The following is a 16766-nucleotide window of genomic DNA, read 5'->3' as shown; positions in this document are numbered from 1 at the left end:
CTCATCCAGAATCTGACTGAATAGATCAATGTTCACCATTTGCTGAGGCTGTCTGAGAATTTTTATCCGAGTTTCCTGACTCCCTTGGGCTGAATGTATCATCAGCCACATTCCAGGAGATATGGTAAATATGAGGAAGCCCAGAATTGGGCTCAAAGACAAACTCCTAGCATTGCAAAATAGATGCTTTTCAGAGCAAAGACCAGAAAGTTCTGGCTAGTATGCAAAAGAAAACTTTCTAGATAATCTAAGTGTTTATGACTACTAAGTACTGAGTCTGTGAAACACTGTAGAGAGTAGGAATTTAAATTCCCTACAATACCATTACATGAATAAAAAATACATGCGAACATACATTTTGAGGAAACACATAAACAAAAAGATATATGAAGCCCAGTAGAATGGTTGCCTCTGTTTGTCTATGTCCACACACGCTTGTGCACGTGTGTGAAAATGGAATGGGATATGAGGATAAAAAGGACTAAAATAAGAGATGGAGAGTATGAGAGTGTGACTAACTCAATTCTCTTCTTGAGCTTACTCCACACGCACAAGAAGGACTTAGATTTGCCTAGAACCGTGCTAATTGAAGGGCATATTTTCCCTGACGACAGAGGAGGTATCCAATCTGAGTGAGATCGAAAAGATCACTATCTCATTAAAACCTAACACCAGAATTCCCCACTTGATTCACAGATCCTGACGCTTGGAAAAAGGGAATACTGGCCCCATTCTAACTTATTCTCAAAGGAAAAGATTAGCGCCTTTCCTTTCCTCCACTGTTGGAGTATTTATTATCATAGATTTAGACAGCACGTGAAAATCAAAGTGTTCTTTATAAACCCATTCTTCATGAAAAAGCTTAAACATCTATAAGCAAATAATAATACTTTCAACTGTTAGTCTTTTGCAGTTTTCAAAGCACCTCCATCCATCTCAGTTTATTTGAGCAGTACAAAAATCCTGTGAGGTAGAAAGTTAGTATTATTCTCATTCATAAATGAGGTTGTTGAAGTTCAAATAAGTTAAGCAACATGCCCAAGACCACCTGGCCAATAAATAAGTGGCAGAAGTGACATTAGAACTCATTTGCTCCCTTGCAAACTTACTCCTCCACTTAAATTCTCTCTGTCTTAGTAAATAGCACAGCCATGCAAACAGTCCTCCAACCAGAAGCCTGGCAGTTACCTGCTGCTCCAACGCTTTCCTCAAGATCTCTGCATGATTTGCTCTTCACTTCAACAGACCTGCGATCAAATGATATCTCCCCAGAGCCGTCCCTCCTGACCATCCCATCAAAAATACCGCCTCCCATCACTCTCTGTCCTGTCACGCTTCTTCATTTCCATAACATGCTCACCTAAATTTGTATTATTTATTTATTTGTTTACTATGTTTCTCCCACTAGAACATGCACTCCAGGAGAGAAGAGACTTAGTCTTTTTTGTAGACCATTATATCACTTCTTGGAACAGTTTTTGGTCTGTAATAGTCATGCAATAAATATTGTTGAGAATGAAAAAATGAAACTTAGGTTCCTCTCTTTCCTTTATTCCTCTCATCCAGTAGGTCACCAACTCTTGTAAATTATACACCAATCTGTTCTTTCTCCATCCTTCCTTCCACTGATTAAGTTCAAGTTCTCATTTCTTTTCTACATTAATACCGTGTCTTCCCAACGGTCTCCCTCTTTTCAACTTTCCTTTCCCCAGTCTGTTTTCCACCAAGCTGCTAGAGTGATCTGTCCAAAACACATATTTTATCACTCTCCTGTCTAAAGCATTCAATGGCTTCCTGTAGCTTTCAGGTTAAAATTCCAACTCTTTAGCATGGTATGCAGGTCTTTTCATGTTTGGCCAGTCCAGACTCAGCTTTTCCAACTCTTCCTCTCTGTGTTCCCATCATATTGAATCACCTATACTTTCTAGGACTCACCATCTTCCATTTCACTTTATACCTTTGTAAATGCCATTTCTTTAATATGGCTATTTATCACTTCACTCTCACTTGATTGCTTGGCCTGGCTAACTCTTACCAGTTCTTCAAACTCAGCATGCGTGACACCTTCTTCGTGAAGCCTTTCCCAATTTTTCTCTCCCCACAATCCTATCTTAAGATGCTCTGAGAACTCTCTTCTGCTCCCATACACCTCTCCTGAATCTGTATCATGGAACTTATCACCCTCCATGGGAATCTATTTGTTTTCTTCCTTAGTAGACACGAGAACAAGGACCTAGTCTTATATGCATCTTTAAATTCCCAGCACCTAATACAGTGCCTCAATCAGAGTATTTACTAAAATAATACATATTCAGACTTCTGCTCTAAAGCTTCTTCTGAGTCATCTATGTAGCTTTGCTCAAACTATAAGACAATCAGAAAGAGAATGTTGGATAGATAAAAAATCAACAAGCTTAGTGTCTTGGAAAGACACACTCGTAAACATAATTAAAATGCAATAAATACAATGACTGAGGTATGTAAAGTGTACCTAACCCAGCTGGGAAAGGGGGTGCTGGGAGAAGGTCAGGAAAATTCCCTAGAGATGGTATCATCTGATCCTTAAAAAAGTATGGGGTCAAATACACCTCCATAAAACTGTAAGAAAATTTACAAATAAAAAACTTGCTCTTTTCCCAAAAAAGGGGGGGTGGCCGTTATGCAGGTTGTGGTAGAGAAGTAAGGGGAAGAGTGGGGAGAGTATTTCAGGCACTGAACACGTGCCAAGTCCCAGCATAGGGTATCCAGGGAGCAGCAAGAAGTGCAGAGTTACAGGAAGCTAAGTGCAAAGCAGCAAAGGGGCCAAGGTGGAGAAGTTCACAGGTTATGGAAGTGCTGTGGTAGAGGATGGAGAAGCGTGAAAGCTATTGAGATGGTTGGATATCATCTTCATAAGAATGCTCTGGAAGAGTATTGAGGCAAGAGGCTAGTTGAAGATAAGAGCTTAAGGGGAGAGAGGTACAGAAGATAAGACAGATTTAACAGGTATTTGTAAGGCAATATGGGCGAATTTGGTGACTGATGACGGTGGGAGTTGAGGGAAAGGAAGGAGTCATGTGGGATTGCTGGATTTCTGCCGAGGGTGATTTGATGGATCATGGTGGCATCAAGAAAAAATGAAAATGCTATAAAAGGCACAGATTAAGAGGTGGAGGAAGTGAAGTTCGGTTTGAACATATGAGTTTAGGGGTATGAGATGTCCAAGTGGAGATGGTGAGCAGGTATATGTAAGTCCAAAAGTCACAATAGCTTGGGTTTCATCAGCTTATAGGTATTAGTACATTGAAGAGGAACAGCACCCAAGGATTGCGTAGAAAGTGAAAATTAAAGTTGACTAAGGACAGAACTCTAGAGAACACCACCATTTAAGAGCAGGCACAAAAAGAGGAATCACAAGGAAGAAGAACAGACAGTAAGATGCTAGGAGAAAACTCTGGCTTCCCAAAAGTTAAGAGAATAGAGTTTCTGGGTGGGTGAAATCAGTAATGCTGAATGCCCCGAGACTATCTGATACATTGTTTCCACTGGTTTGATGATGTAGACATCATTGGCAATGTGAGAGCCCTTTTTATAGAGCAAAAGGGGGAGAGACTATATTAGAGAGGGTTATAGAGGGAATGAATAATGCAAGATAGTAAAGATAGTGAATGCACACTACTCTTTCCAGAAGAAGTGTAGTGTGATAGATCAAAGGAGGTTGTAGCTCAAGGAAAGCATTACTCAGATCACAAGGGACTTGAGCATTATAGGTTGAAAGTGAGAGAGTGGGAGAAACTGAAACAGCAAGATCCTGCAGAAGAAGGAGTTAAGTGGAATGTCACCCATGGAGGGTTTGATACCTCCATTTCTGAAACAAAAAGAAAAGACTTAAGGATGGGTGTGGATATAGAAAATCTGCAAGATCTGGGGTGTTAGGGAATGACTCCTGAGGTCTCAGGGTTTTTTGGTCTTGTAGGAGGACAGGATATCCATGGAGAGTGAAAGGAGTTGACGTTTGGAATAGTCACTAGGGAACGGGACAGGGAGGATATCAAAGGTGTGTAAAAGGATTGGGAGGCCGGGCCAAGGTCTCTGCTGAGTGGAAGGGTAGGGATTTTGCTGATTGATGCAGTGGACAGATAGGGATGTAAGGCAAAGACGAATGCTGGTGAGATATGAGCTCAGATGGTTAATCTGGAGTCCAGGTGGGTAGGGAGGGGAGAAAGTCAAAGAGAGGGATGATAAAATTTGACCTAATGGAGAGACGAAGCACTGAGCAGGTGGAGTGGGAGTTAGAGCATTTAAGAGTTGATAAGGTAAGACACAGAGGTCGGAGAGAGGGATCCTGGAGTTTCTGAAGAGAAAAGTTCTACGTGCTGGAAGTTAGGGCCTGTCAATATTGTTCAGACTAATCTTTTGATTTCTATTTTGTAATGTTAGTTTGACAATAGGCAACTAAACACACCAATGTACAGATACTCTTTAAGAAGGAAGAAATAAGTCACTTCATTCGTCCAAATGCTGACTAGTCATGTTTATTGTGGCTGCTGGAAACTTTCTTGTTTGATGAAATCGCTACCAAGTGTATTTACATAGTCCCCTATATAAGGTTTCTTGTTTTTATCTCTATGGGCTTGCTAGAGGACTATCATTTATCACTCCCTTTTCCGAACTCCTATTATGCCTATAATCCTACCCCATCCAACTGGCCTTGAACTGCTCTGCTTTGCAGTGTGAATTATCCTGTGCAGTGGTGTGCTGGCAGATGTTTCATATTCAGCTGGGGCCAGGGAAGAGGAGATGGGAGAGTGCCACTGGTTTATAACACAACACTTGCCATTGGTTTACAACATTTGCTGTTCTCCATGGTATAAATATTCCTATCATGGCAGATTTCAAACTAGCAATGTGATATCTCTGAACATGGAGCTGAGAAAAGATATACAGTTTCACACCATTATATAGTACTTTTATGTTCTTGAGGACATAAAATCCTCAAAAGCATAAACAAAAGTAAAATGTAGTAAAATAAATAGGAAGTCATGAGTTTTGAGTATTTATTGCCTTTGTTTTTAATATAATTGAATTGCGAGCTTATTTTTAAATGATGGCAGTGTTTAACAATAAGTTTGTCAAATTCCTGAAATCTTAGCAATCAGCTCTCATTAGCCAATATGAGCTAGCTCCAACATACCGCTGATTTCATATCTATATTTCTTGTCTTCCCACTTTGATTTTAAGCATTTAAAGGCAGGGGTCATGACTTAAACATATTTGTATTGTCCACAGTGCTTAACACATGGTGACTTAGTAAATATTTATTGAATAATTGATACACTTCTGGATTAAAGGCTGAACTACATGACCTGTATAACTTTCTGGTTGCCGTATTAACTGCTAGAATTACCCTGGTAAGTGTACTGGAGATATCTGTGCTGTTAAAATCATGGCTGTAGATTTGTATAGCTAGGAAATGAAAACCCCTTCTCTGGATGTTGAAGTAGAATATATGTTTTCTATAGGACCACAAGGGCATATTATATTTGCATACGTTTTCACAATATTTCTTTATGGCTATGAATGTATTATGAAATGCCAACATAGTATAAAATCAAATTGACATTTATCCTGATTGCTATTCTCTGAGCTTCTTAGACCTGGGGTTTGGTATCTGACATTAATTTGGGGAAGTTCTCAGTCATTATTGCTTCAAATATTTCTTCTCTTACTCTCTTTCCTTCTGGTATTCCCATTACACGTATGTTACGCCTTTTGTAGTTGTTCCACTGTTCTTGGATATTCTATTCCATTTTTTTCAGTCATTCTTCTCTTTGCTTTTCCATTTTTAGAGTGTCTACTGACATATCCTCAAGCTCAGAGATTATTTCCTAACCCATGTCAGTCTACTCTTGAGCCAATCAAAGGCATTGTTTCTATTACAGGTTTCTTTAATCTCTAGCATTCCTTTTTGATTCCTTATTAAAATGTCCATCTCTCTGTTTACATGACTCATCTGTTTTGCATGCTGTCTACTTTATCTGTTAGAGCCCTTAGTGCATTAGTCGTAGTTACTTTACATTCCCAGTCTGATAATTCCAACATCCCTGTTCCAGCTGAGTCTGGTTCTGACACTCTTTAAACTGCATTTTTGCTTTCGGTATGCTGTGTAACTTTTTCTTGCTAGTGGGACTTGATGGACTACGTAAAAAGAACTGCTGTAAATAGGCTTTTAATAATGTAGCGGTAAGGGGGGAGCAGTCTGTAGTCCTATGCTTGGGTCTCAGCCTTCTGGTGAACCTGTTCCTCTGAAACGGGAACTTCACCAGCGCTTCTCTTCCCTCCCTCTCTTAGTGGGACAGGAAGACTAGAGTTGTCTAGAGTTGAGTATTTCCCTTCTCCCAAGTGGGTTAGTCTCTGATAAAATCTTAATGGTTTAGGCTCTGGTAAGATAGTTTCTCTTGACAGCAGGCCTTGTTAAGAAGACTGCTCTGGTATATTTCAAGGTGGTTCATTTTCTCCTTCCTCCAGCAGAAGCAGGAGAAGATTTTTGTCCAATATTCACTGTGAGAAACTGGTCAAGCTCGTTGAGATGAAACTCACAAAAGTGTGGGGACCCCCATGACGGGGTCTCTGGAGATTTTAACTATCAGCCTTGTCTACCTGAGCCCCCAGCAATTTGTCAATTACAGTTTCGGTGTCCCTACCCTGGTACTGGTTTCCCTGGAGGTTTCTGCTTGTGGATTTCTGCTCCTGTAGGCTGGGATTCTCAGTATTTGCCTGCCTGTCTCTCCAAGTTTGGGGGCAGCAGGTTGACTTGTGACCTCACTTGTTTGATAGATCTGAGAAGAGTTATTGATTTTTCAGTTTGTTTAGTTTTGCACTTGATGTTAGGTCTGAGTGATGACTTTCAAACTCCTTACATGTCAGACTGACAACCAGAAGTTTCCACACATTTTTTAAGACAGCTTTATTGAGGTATAATTTACATGCCATAAAATTCACCCATTTATAAGTGTACAATTTCATTATTTTTAGTAAATTTATAGCATTGTATACAATCACCACAAAAAAATTTTAGAACATTTTCATCAGAGGTTCCCTTGTGTCCACTTGGGATCCTTGCTCCCACACCACCCCTAGGCATCCACTTATCTATTTTCCGTCTCTATAAATTTGCCTTTTCTACACCTTTCTTATAAATAAAATCGTTCAATATGCAGTCTTTTGTGTCTGGCTCTGTCACTTAGCATAATGTTTTTAAGCTTTATCCATGTTGTAGCATATAATTCAATGCATTTTTTTAAAACTGAAACAAAATACAATAGCTGTTTTATAGTTATTATATATTAACCAGTATTTAACCAGATAGAAAATAAGACTACGCACTATTCAAATTCGCCTGTCTATAAGAAAGCCATTTTGTGTATTTTTTACAAATGGAACATGATGATCGTGCTACAGACACTCACAGGCTATTGGCTAGCCAGTTGACCTGTAAAAATCATCTTAAAAGTATAAAGTTTTACTAGTAGATCTATATTTGGAAAATCTAGTTATAGATACACCTGAATTGATTTATTCCAAAAGATTATAGTGATAAACAACCAACAAGCAAAATTACTGCTGTGAAGTGACGTCATGTTCAGATTTGCATGAATATCTTCAACTTCCTCCTGAAAATCTAATTAATCTCGTCAAACAAATGGAATAACTAATACTTGATTTTTCTCAAAACCAGTTTGAAAGTTCCAGGGCTGCCATGGGCTTATCAATTGTGAAAAATCTGAAAGTCACAGAATGTTGCTGTCTATAAACTACTGTACTTACAAATTATCCTCAAGTCTCTTCAAGGAATCCAAAACTAGTGAATGAGCACTGTCTAAGGAGCAAGATCCAAAGCAATTTAGGGCTGAAATGTATCTAATTTTCATAACCCAGTCATTATGTAGCTTCCTCTTAACGCTGGAATTAAAAGAAAAAAAAGGGAGGTCGTTTTAGACAAACAAACACATCACGTTGAGTTTCTGTTGGGCGTTTCCCTGTGACTTTAGCCAGATCACGCCTCTGAACTGCCGTAAAGCCTGCATGTATAACACCACCTTATGCATTATACCACACTTAACTGTTTAACAACAGTTTGCTGTTAAATTTTGATAATGTAGCATATTTAAAGTGGAAAAATAAAAGAATATCATCAAATTTTGAGCTATAGATTCAGAATTAAAGGAATAATCTAGAAGAATCCCTGTCCGATATTGGCACTACTATCTGTACTTTACTGAAAAAATTCTGATCATACAAATGGAAGACTGCGTTTCATATTGTTTTATATCTTACACGAGTCAACTCACTTTCATATTTTCCATGAATATTTCCAAAACTGAAGAATTGGGAAATTCATAATCCCAGAGCACTGGTGAATCCTCATCACAGGCTCGCTCATCAGTACACAGGACATTTGAGTGAGAAGCTAGGTGTCAGAGGGTGAACTTCTGCCATAAAACTCTCCTCTTAACTGGAAGAAGCCATCTTCATGGTGTTATATTTCCTCCTATGTTACAGTATTTGTTTCCTCATTCACAAACATTTATTGAGCACCTACTGTATCCCAGGTACCAAGGACATAAAGATGATTAAGGGAAATTTTTTTTTTTTCTTCCTGAGGAAGATTAGCCCTGAGCTAAAATCTGCCAATCCTCCTCTTTTTTCTGAGGAAGACTGGTCCTGAGCTAACATCCGTGCCCATCTTCCTCTACTTTATACGTGGGACGCCTGCCACAGCATGGCTTGCCAAGCAGTGCCATGTCCACACCTGGAATGGGAACCGGTGAACCCCAGGCCACCGAAGTGGAACACGCACACGTAACCACTGCACCACTGGGCCAGCTCCTAAGGTAAAATTCCTGTCCCCAAGTTCTTTAGATTCTAGTTGAGGAATACACGTTTATAACTCAAGGCAGGCAAGTTCAACAATATGGTATTGAAGAGAGTGGAGAGGGAGATTTCTCCTTGCATGCCACAGTGTGTTTAATTTTGAACTCTGGATGCTGGCTACTTCTTTCTTTAATTTGTACAATGTTTTGCATACCAGTGTTTGCTACCCCCTCATTCAATATGAATGAATTGTGTGGATATCAACTGCAGGAAAACTTTCATAATGACTCTAGAATTTAATTATCTCTTCAGCCTTAATACTTTTCATTCTGTTGAATTTGAAGATCTCTTGGGGTAAGGAAATGCCTCAACATGCAGCCTAGACGTATACTTCATCTCAAATAATAAATTGTGTACATGTCGATCATCTACACGATTAAATCATCTACACATGAATAGTCACCCAAAAGAACCAATGTGAATTAGCATTCATTTAACTGTACCCAGATTCCTCAAATTCCTCAGATCCACAATCTCATTTCTAACATATCTATCTAATGGGGACACGGAGGGAAACAAGCCATGGAATTTCCTGACAGGTGACACACATCTCAGTAAAGAGAAGATTCATGTCTCGGCATCTGTCCTAAGAGCCTATCATCATTGGAATGAAATGCATGCTAGTTTGTAGAGCAGCACATCACGTGTTAACAAACTGCCTCATCAGAGTCTAGCTCTTGGTGGAACTAAGTGATACTGTTTGTATGAGGAATGGAAAATGGAGCCAGATGGATCGTTACTGTGTCATTCTTAGGGTTCCAGCAATAATTCCATTGTAGTGACAGTTGCAATGATCTTTTAACTGCATATTCTAACTCTGGGATAAAATGTTTGTCACATTAATGACAGTATAATCCTGTATTTTTAAAAGGTTTTTTCTTATTCTAAAAGAAAAATTTTCATTGTACAAAATTTAGAAAGTAGAAAACTATAAAGAAAAAATAAAAATCACCTCTCTGAAGTCCCATAGGTAATCATTATTAATATTTTGGGATATTTACACTCAATATTTTTATAAGTAGAAGTGTAGCAATACACAGACACAGATGCACATACACATAGATGTATCTTTTTATAAAACTAGATCTATATGTACATAGAAAAGTAAAAATATTTTTTACTTAATATTATATCATTCATATTTCCATATTAAGTATTTTTCAAAACATAATTTAATGGGGGTGCATGGCATTCCCTAATATGGTTATACTATGATTTATTAAACATCCTTGATACATTAAATATTTTTTAGGAGTCTGGCAAAATATATATTTTACATATAAATATGTTACATATGCATGGATATATTTATAAAATATGTAAATATATATTTATAGAATATTATATTATACATTTATATAATATCTGAATGATTTATTTAAATGATTGATCATTTAAATTAATCCTTCTATAGTTAGATACTATGTATTTTATTATTAGAAATGATATGTTGTGATAACCATGACATATATATATATATATATATTTTTTTTTTTTCCTTAGGAAGATTAGCCCTGAGCTAACGTCTATTGCCAATCTTCCATTTTTTTTACTTGAGGAAGACTAGCCCTGAGCTAACATGTGTCTTCCTCTATTTTGTATGTGGGTTGCCACCACAGCATGGCTGACAAGTAGTATAGGTCCATGTCTGGCATCTGAATCTGCAAACCCGGGCCCCCGAAGCAGTGGATGCAAGTTTAAGCACTTGGCCATGGGGCTGGCCCTATCCATACTTATATTTTTAAACATGTGGGGATCCCAGGTCCCAATGCATAAATGTTTACGTAGACTCTTATGCGTCTGCCCATACTGCTTTTCAGAAAGGGATGCAACTCATACCTCCATCACCAGCAGTATGTGAGAATGCCCACCTCATAGCATCTTCCCCATTTTCCATACTTTCCAATTGTATAAGTGAGAAATTGTATCTGATTTTAAGTTCTACTTCTTTGATTAATGCAGGGGATATATTTACTACAAAATTTGTCTTTCTGCTAGTAAAGGTAATATATGCCTTACTCTAAAAACTTCAAAAACACTGCCATGATAAAGAAGACAATAAAAATCACCCATAATCGCATTAGTTAGAGATAATTTTCGTTAGCATTTTTGCCTGATGATCATTTTGAGATGTTTATCGCCTACTTGTACTGCATGTGCATGTGTGTGAACTATCTGTTCTAGGCCTTTGCCCGTTTTTCTCTTGAGGAATTATTGTTTTTTAATTGAGTTCTAATACCTATTAAAGAGTAAACTCATTGTCTGTAATATTTATTATCAATATTTGTTCCATTCATTACCTACTTTTAAAAATCTTTTGATGTCCAGAAGGTTTTCTTTCGTGTATAGTCATCTATCAAAGTTTTTCTTTGAATTTTGTATCCATTGCTTTTATTTGTAGAATCTTCTTCCATATTCAAGGGCTAGCAAATAGTTGTATATGTCTTTTATAGTTTTCTCATGATTTAATTTTTTATTTAACTCTTTCATTCATTCAAGTACCTAAAGATTTTGATCGTCAATAGCACTCAGAATAGGCATGTCAGTTGCTGACTTTCCTGTCTGTCTGCTCTATTGTACCAGAAGTCCCTTGAGGCAAGAAGTGTTTCTTGTTCAGCTCTGCGTTTCAGATCTCTACCGTGGGGTCTCACATTGTTCCGCTATACAAACACTGGAACAATGTCTGTATTAAACAACTTGACTACGCATGTAACACCCTTACCTTTTAAAGTTCTTTGAGTCCAGGACCTGAGTTTGTAATTTCTTTTTGGATTTTGCCTGCTTCAGTCCAAAGTCGTCACTATTTACTGTGAATTTGTTCACGAAACCTCCATCATCCCCTAAGAGGATGTCGTCTCGGCAGAGTTGGTCGGGCAGGGACACTGTGCACACGCAGAGGAGGCAGTGATCCATAGGCTTGATGACAAAATAGTTTTCCTGAAACAGAAGAACGTTTTGATACGTTATTCCATTGCTCTAAATATCTAAATATAAATATTGCCCCTATTATTTGATAGAAGTTTTACTTTTTGATGTTTCTCCTTCCAGATACTTCTACAGTATTACAGTATTCTACAGTATTCCAGATACTTCTACAGTGTTAAAGGAACTTGCAAAAAACCAAAGTTAACGAAGAACAGTTAATAAACATTCACTCTGAGCCCACCACTGTGCTTTTGGGTGTTTTGTGGTGAAAAGGGTGGGTTACCCACCTCTGGCTCAACAAGCAATGAGAATTTCTGATGTGTTCCTGTGAATGTCCCTCTCTTGGATTTGTAAGCCAATATGAACAGGAAGCACAAAAAGGTTCCAGTCTTACCAGACTGATGACATAAAACTGGGTGTTAAACAAGAAAATCAAGTATTAAAGTCCCAATTATTTTGCAAGGAGAAAACTATCCTAACATCTAAGTTTATCCGGAAACATTCAGCAAGCATTTGTCGAGCTGACTCTGTGCTACTGAACTGGATTCACTAAGCTATGTGGCTACTGCCCTCCTGGAATCCAGTCTCTACCTAAGATAGAAGAAAAAGATATGTAAAAAAATTTTAATTCATTTTTTTCCTTTAGAATGAGTGAGACTCGAACATATTTAGAAGTTCATTCAGTCATTCAACAAATGTTTACTGAACACCTATGATGTGCCAAGGACTATTCTGGGCACAAGCCATATCGTGATGAACAAGACAAGTTTCTAACTTTGTGGAGTTATCATTCTATTGGGGGAAGATGGATGAATAAAGCAGATAATTTCAGATAATGAGAAGTGCCCTTAAGGAAATAAACTAGAGTACTGTGATGAAGAGTGACTGAAGAGGCCACTTTAGTCTCCGTGGTCAGGGAGGGTGACCTTAGATCTCAGACCTGAATTGGTTGAGAGGAAGATTCAGAAGAGGTTGAGAGAAAGGATCCTAGAAGGAGAGATTCATGTCAAAAAGAGAGAGAGAAGATGCTATGGAGCCTCGTTCTGGACGAGGCGGGGGTTGGGGGGAGCATCAGACACAAAGATATTTTGTCTTCAGAGAGAGGAAGTTAAGAAAGGAAGGAAGAAGGAGTGCACCCCTCGTTACAGCTGTAGGTGAGAGGGCTAGAATTTGAAAGAGGACAAGCCTTATAGACTCAGTGTTTTCAGGAAAGTAGGGGCCAGTTCATCTGCTGAGTGGGAGAGGGCCTGAGGAGAAGAAGGGAATTTTGGAATACTTGCTGGCAATGGGAAAGCGAGTTGGCAAAGATAAGAAAGAGATTGATGGAAGCCACCGGCGCCCAAGTGAGTCTGCAGACCCTGAATTTGTAGTGATGCCAAATAGCACGGCTTTGTGTTTTTTCCAGCAGCGCTCGCCGCTGCGAAGGAGCAGAGAAAGGCTGCAGCATCTCTCCGGGACTAGAGCTTTGAGGATAGAGATTTAAGAGAATGGAGGGTGAGGATGACTTCAGGTCGGATGATCCACCCAGCGGTGCAGGTGGGAAGGGAAGGAGAGCGGAGGGAGGGCAACCGAAGAGTGGAAGGAGACACTTTCAAGGAATCGGCGGCTTCCATGGGATTGAAAAGCCAGAGTGAAAACAGGAGGGAGCTGGGAGGAGAGTTGCAGTCAAACTGTATGACACGAGATAGTCACACATCATGTAAAGTACATTAAGCAACCAGCTGCCTTCTTTGAAACCATCCCGGCATCACTACCTCCCGGTTACAGCATTGTGAACAAGCACGAGAAGTTTAGTTTTTCACTGAGACCAGGCACAAGTAAGGCACAGAGGAAAGTTTCTTAATCCTCCGTGTCCTTCAAAGTTGGCCTTCTTTCTGAGGGCATTTTTCCTTTTTTTTTTTTTGAGGAAGATTAGCCCTGAGCTAACATCTGCTGCCAATCTTCCTCTTTTTGCTGAGGAAGACTGGCCCTGAGCTGACATCCGTGCCCATCTTCCTCTACTTTATATGTGGAATGCCTGCCACAGCATGGCTTGCCAAGCAGTGCCATGTCCGCACCTAAGATCCGAACTGGCGAACCCCGGGCTACCAAAGCGGAACATGTGAACTTAACTGCTGCGCCACCAGGCCAGCCCGAGGGCATTTTTATATAATCCCAATGCTCAGTGATTTCACCTCTCCCGAAGCCCCTACTGCACTTGTTCTTTTTACTGTAGAATTTGCTGGACCCGAATGTTATATATTATGTTTATTCATGAGACTCTTCAAGACTGAGTTTTGCTTGAGTGCAAGGAACACGTTCATTACTTCTATAGGTCTGCAGAGAAACAAGTTAATAAATAAACATTGTAAATTGGTTAAGTGGTCACATCTCAGCTCCTAAAGAGATTAACATTAACATCTGCCCCATTAGATTTTTTGCCAGAATTAAGCATTTGATTTTAGTAATTTTCTTACCAAATAAGCTGAGCTGGAGAGAAAGGCTTTGAACTTGATAACATGAACACAATCAAACAGATAGCACTTGGATTCAGAGAAGGGTATGAAAGAAGAAAGGAATTAGCCCCTCTCTCTCAAAAACAAAACAAAACAAATACCCCGAAATTAAACATACACTAAAAGGAAAGAACATTCTCTTTTAATTAGCCTTACACAATATTAAAGCTGGACTTGATTATTAGTTTTTTCCATATGAGGAAACTGATATTCAGTAGAGAAAGTGGATTGCTCATATCCCACCAGTATGGAAAAGACAATCGAGTTTCTTCGAGTATTTCTCTTAGCACAGTACCTGGCTGCTCCCTTGAGCTTTGTAATCCCAGACGATAATGGTCCTTTCTGTAGTGGCGACAATTCGTTTCAGCTGTGAGAGGTAATCACATCCTGTAATCCAGGAGGTGTCCTGACAGAAAAGCATAGAATGGGGGTGGGGGTGTAATATTGTATTTTGTTCCATCACATGGCGATGGTTAGTAAAGAGTAGGTTCGCTACGTTAAAAGCCCCATTTGGCCTCCTTATTTGCAGAGGAGCCTCGCAATGTCTCTTCTCTGAGGTTTGAGGAGAGGCTCTCGTCTTTTTCCCTTTCATCCTTACCCTGAGTGTCTCAGCACCATCAGCTGGAGAATGAGGCAGCCAGTGCCTGGAGCAGCTCCCTGGAAGCACAGGGTGGCCGGCAGAGCAGTCATCTCTGCACTATTCACCTTTGTAAGGACACTTCCTCACAGGGACACGGGGAGACTAGATTTAGGGCACTGATTAAGCAAGTTCTCTGAAGTTATCCCCATGCTTAAAACTTTTAGCTAGAAAAGATCTTAGTTGTCCTCGGGGCAATGGTCAAGGTGAGGCCAATGAGTTTGTCTTGTGTCTTGCCTAAAGTGGAGAAGTTGGTGTGGGCAGCATCTTTCTTATCAGCAACCACACACTACTGAACAAGAACGGCAGCTCCCACGTCTGAGTGCCTGCCTCAGGTCATGTCAGTCACGCCCTTGAACCCTCTGTAAAGCGTGTTAGGAATTCTAACAGGCTTAGGGAGAAGCGGGCCTCCTCTGCCAGGCGCCTGGCACCCTCCTTTGTACTTCGGTGCGTTCAGGGCGTGCAAGGGGGATGAAGAGTCCAGCCTTGCCCATGTCTCATAAAGCCGCGGTGGGATTCTGACAGCAAGTCACCACAGCTTCACAACATCGGGGCAAGATTACTTTTCCAATTAGCAATATGGATTAAACAAATTAAAAAATTGCACTCAAATTTTTTTATGCCGTTTTCGAGTTTAAAATCAAATGTTGTCAATTATTTCCATTGGCTATTTCCTTGTTGTTCTCACAACCTAGGCTGTGTCCATTTTTCACATCCCTCCACAGTGAGTGCTTGGAAAAACAGGCGAAGCTTTTAAATTGAAGCTTCCAAGGAGTGATCAGTTTCCAGTCAATTCTCTGCAATCAGTTTAACTCCAGAAAGCAAAGGGTCCTCTTTGCTGTTGCTCAAAGTTTAGTTTTGATCCTAGTCAATAAACATAAGCTTACAACCTATGAAAACATCTTATTCTCAGAGCCAATTCCGGCACTTCATTCGATTGTGATGAGTTATGGAGGAACCATGATCATAGCCCTAAGTTTGACTTAATTAGGAATTTAAAAAATGTACTTACGGTAACATTGGTGCTAGTCTGAACTCTCATCTATAAACAAAGAAAGGCAATAATGAAACCTAGTTGGCACGACAATTAAAGATGAGAATATTGACCCTAAAACAACTCAATAACTCCTCGATTTGATCTCACTTGTCATTTCCACCTTCCATGAGTCGCCTGCCTGTTTCTCCTTTCCCTGTAGCCCAGCCCTGGGGAATAGTGCCCTGTGTGCTTCGGGCGAGGTTTACGCTTCTGCAGCTTGTCTTTAAGCCTGGGGACTGTGCTCTTAGAGTCTTAGACTTTCCTAATTATTTTGTTCCTTCTATTTGTGAACTGCCTCACATTCTTTAGTTATTCAGAGCAACATGTGATATCAAAAATTGTGAATGCAAAGTAATACTTACAGCAATGGCAAGAGTAGTTGAAGGAATGCTAAATAGGTCAATATGAATAAAAATTGATGTAGGAAAAAAACCCACTGTTTTATTTGGAAGTTATTGCTCAAGTTATTGAGAGACTTAAGAACATTCTATCGAGTGAGCTTCCGCTTTTATTCAGTAAGTATCTATTGAATGAATATCATGCCCTGGGTTCTATGTGGTTGGAGAATCATAGATTTATTCCATGCACACCTGGTACATACATGAGCAGCCTCTTAAACCCTTAAGGCATGTTAATTGTTCCCAAGGCAAAGGGAAGTAGTCAAGTGTGTTGATGACCTGGTTTATTTGGCATTCTCGAATGGTCTTGGGAAAAGTCTAGAAAAAGGCTGCCCAGAAGGAATGGATTATGTGAACAGGAG

The 16766-nt window shown here is 39.5% G+C and overlaps 1 protein-coding gene across 1 annotated transcript in view; it reads right to left on the bottom strand.

The window, feature by feature from the left end:
* Positions 1–16766, bottom strand: part of WDR64 (WD repeat domain 64) — a 115825-nt gene that overhangs the window by 83550 nt on the left and 15509 nt on the right. The window contains exons 5-8 of the mRNA XM_014858920.3: positions 15983–16012; positions 14629–14739; positions 11636–11850; positions 7807–7941 (exon numbers count right to left, since the gene is read on the bottom strand). Of these exons, the coding sequence (XP_014714406.1) occupies positions 7807–7941; positions 11636–11850; positions 14629–14739; positions 15983–16012 (491 nt within the window). The remainder of the gene's footprint in view (positions 1–7806; positions 7942–11635; positions 11851–14628; positions 14740–15982; positions 16013–16766) is intronic.

The sequence above is a fragment of the Equus asinus genome, chromosome 30, assembly GCF_041296235.1.
Source record: "Equus asinus isolate D_3611 breed Donkey chromosome 30, EquAss-T2T_v2, whole genome shotgun sequence".
In the NCBI taxonomy this organism is placed as follows: domain Eukaryota; kingdom Metazoa; phylum Chordata; class Mammalia; order Perissodactyla; family Equidae; genus Equus; species Equus asinus.
This window is presented reverse-complemented; position numbering and strand designations above follow the sequence as displayed.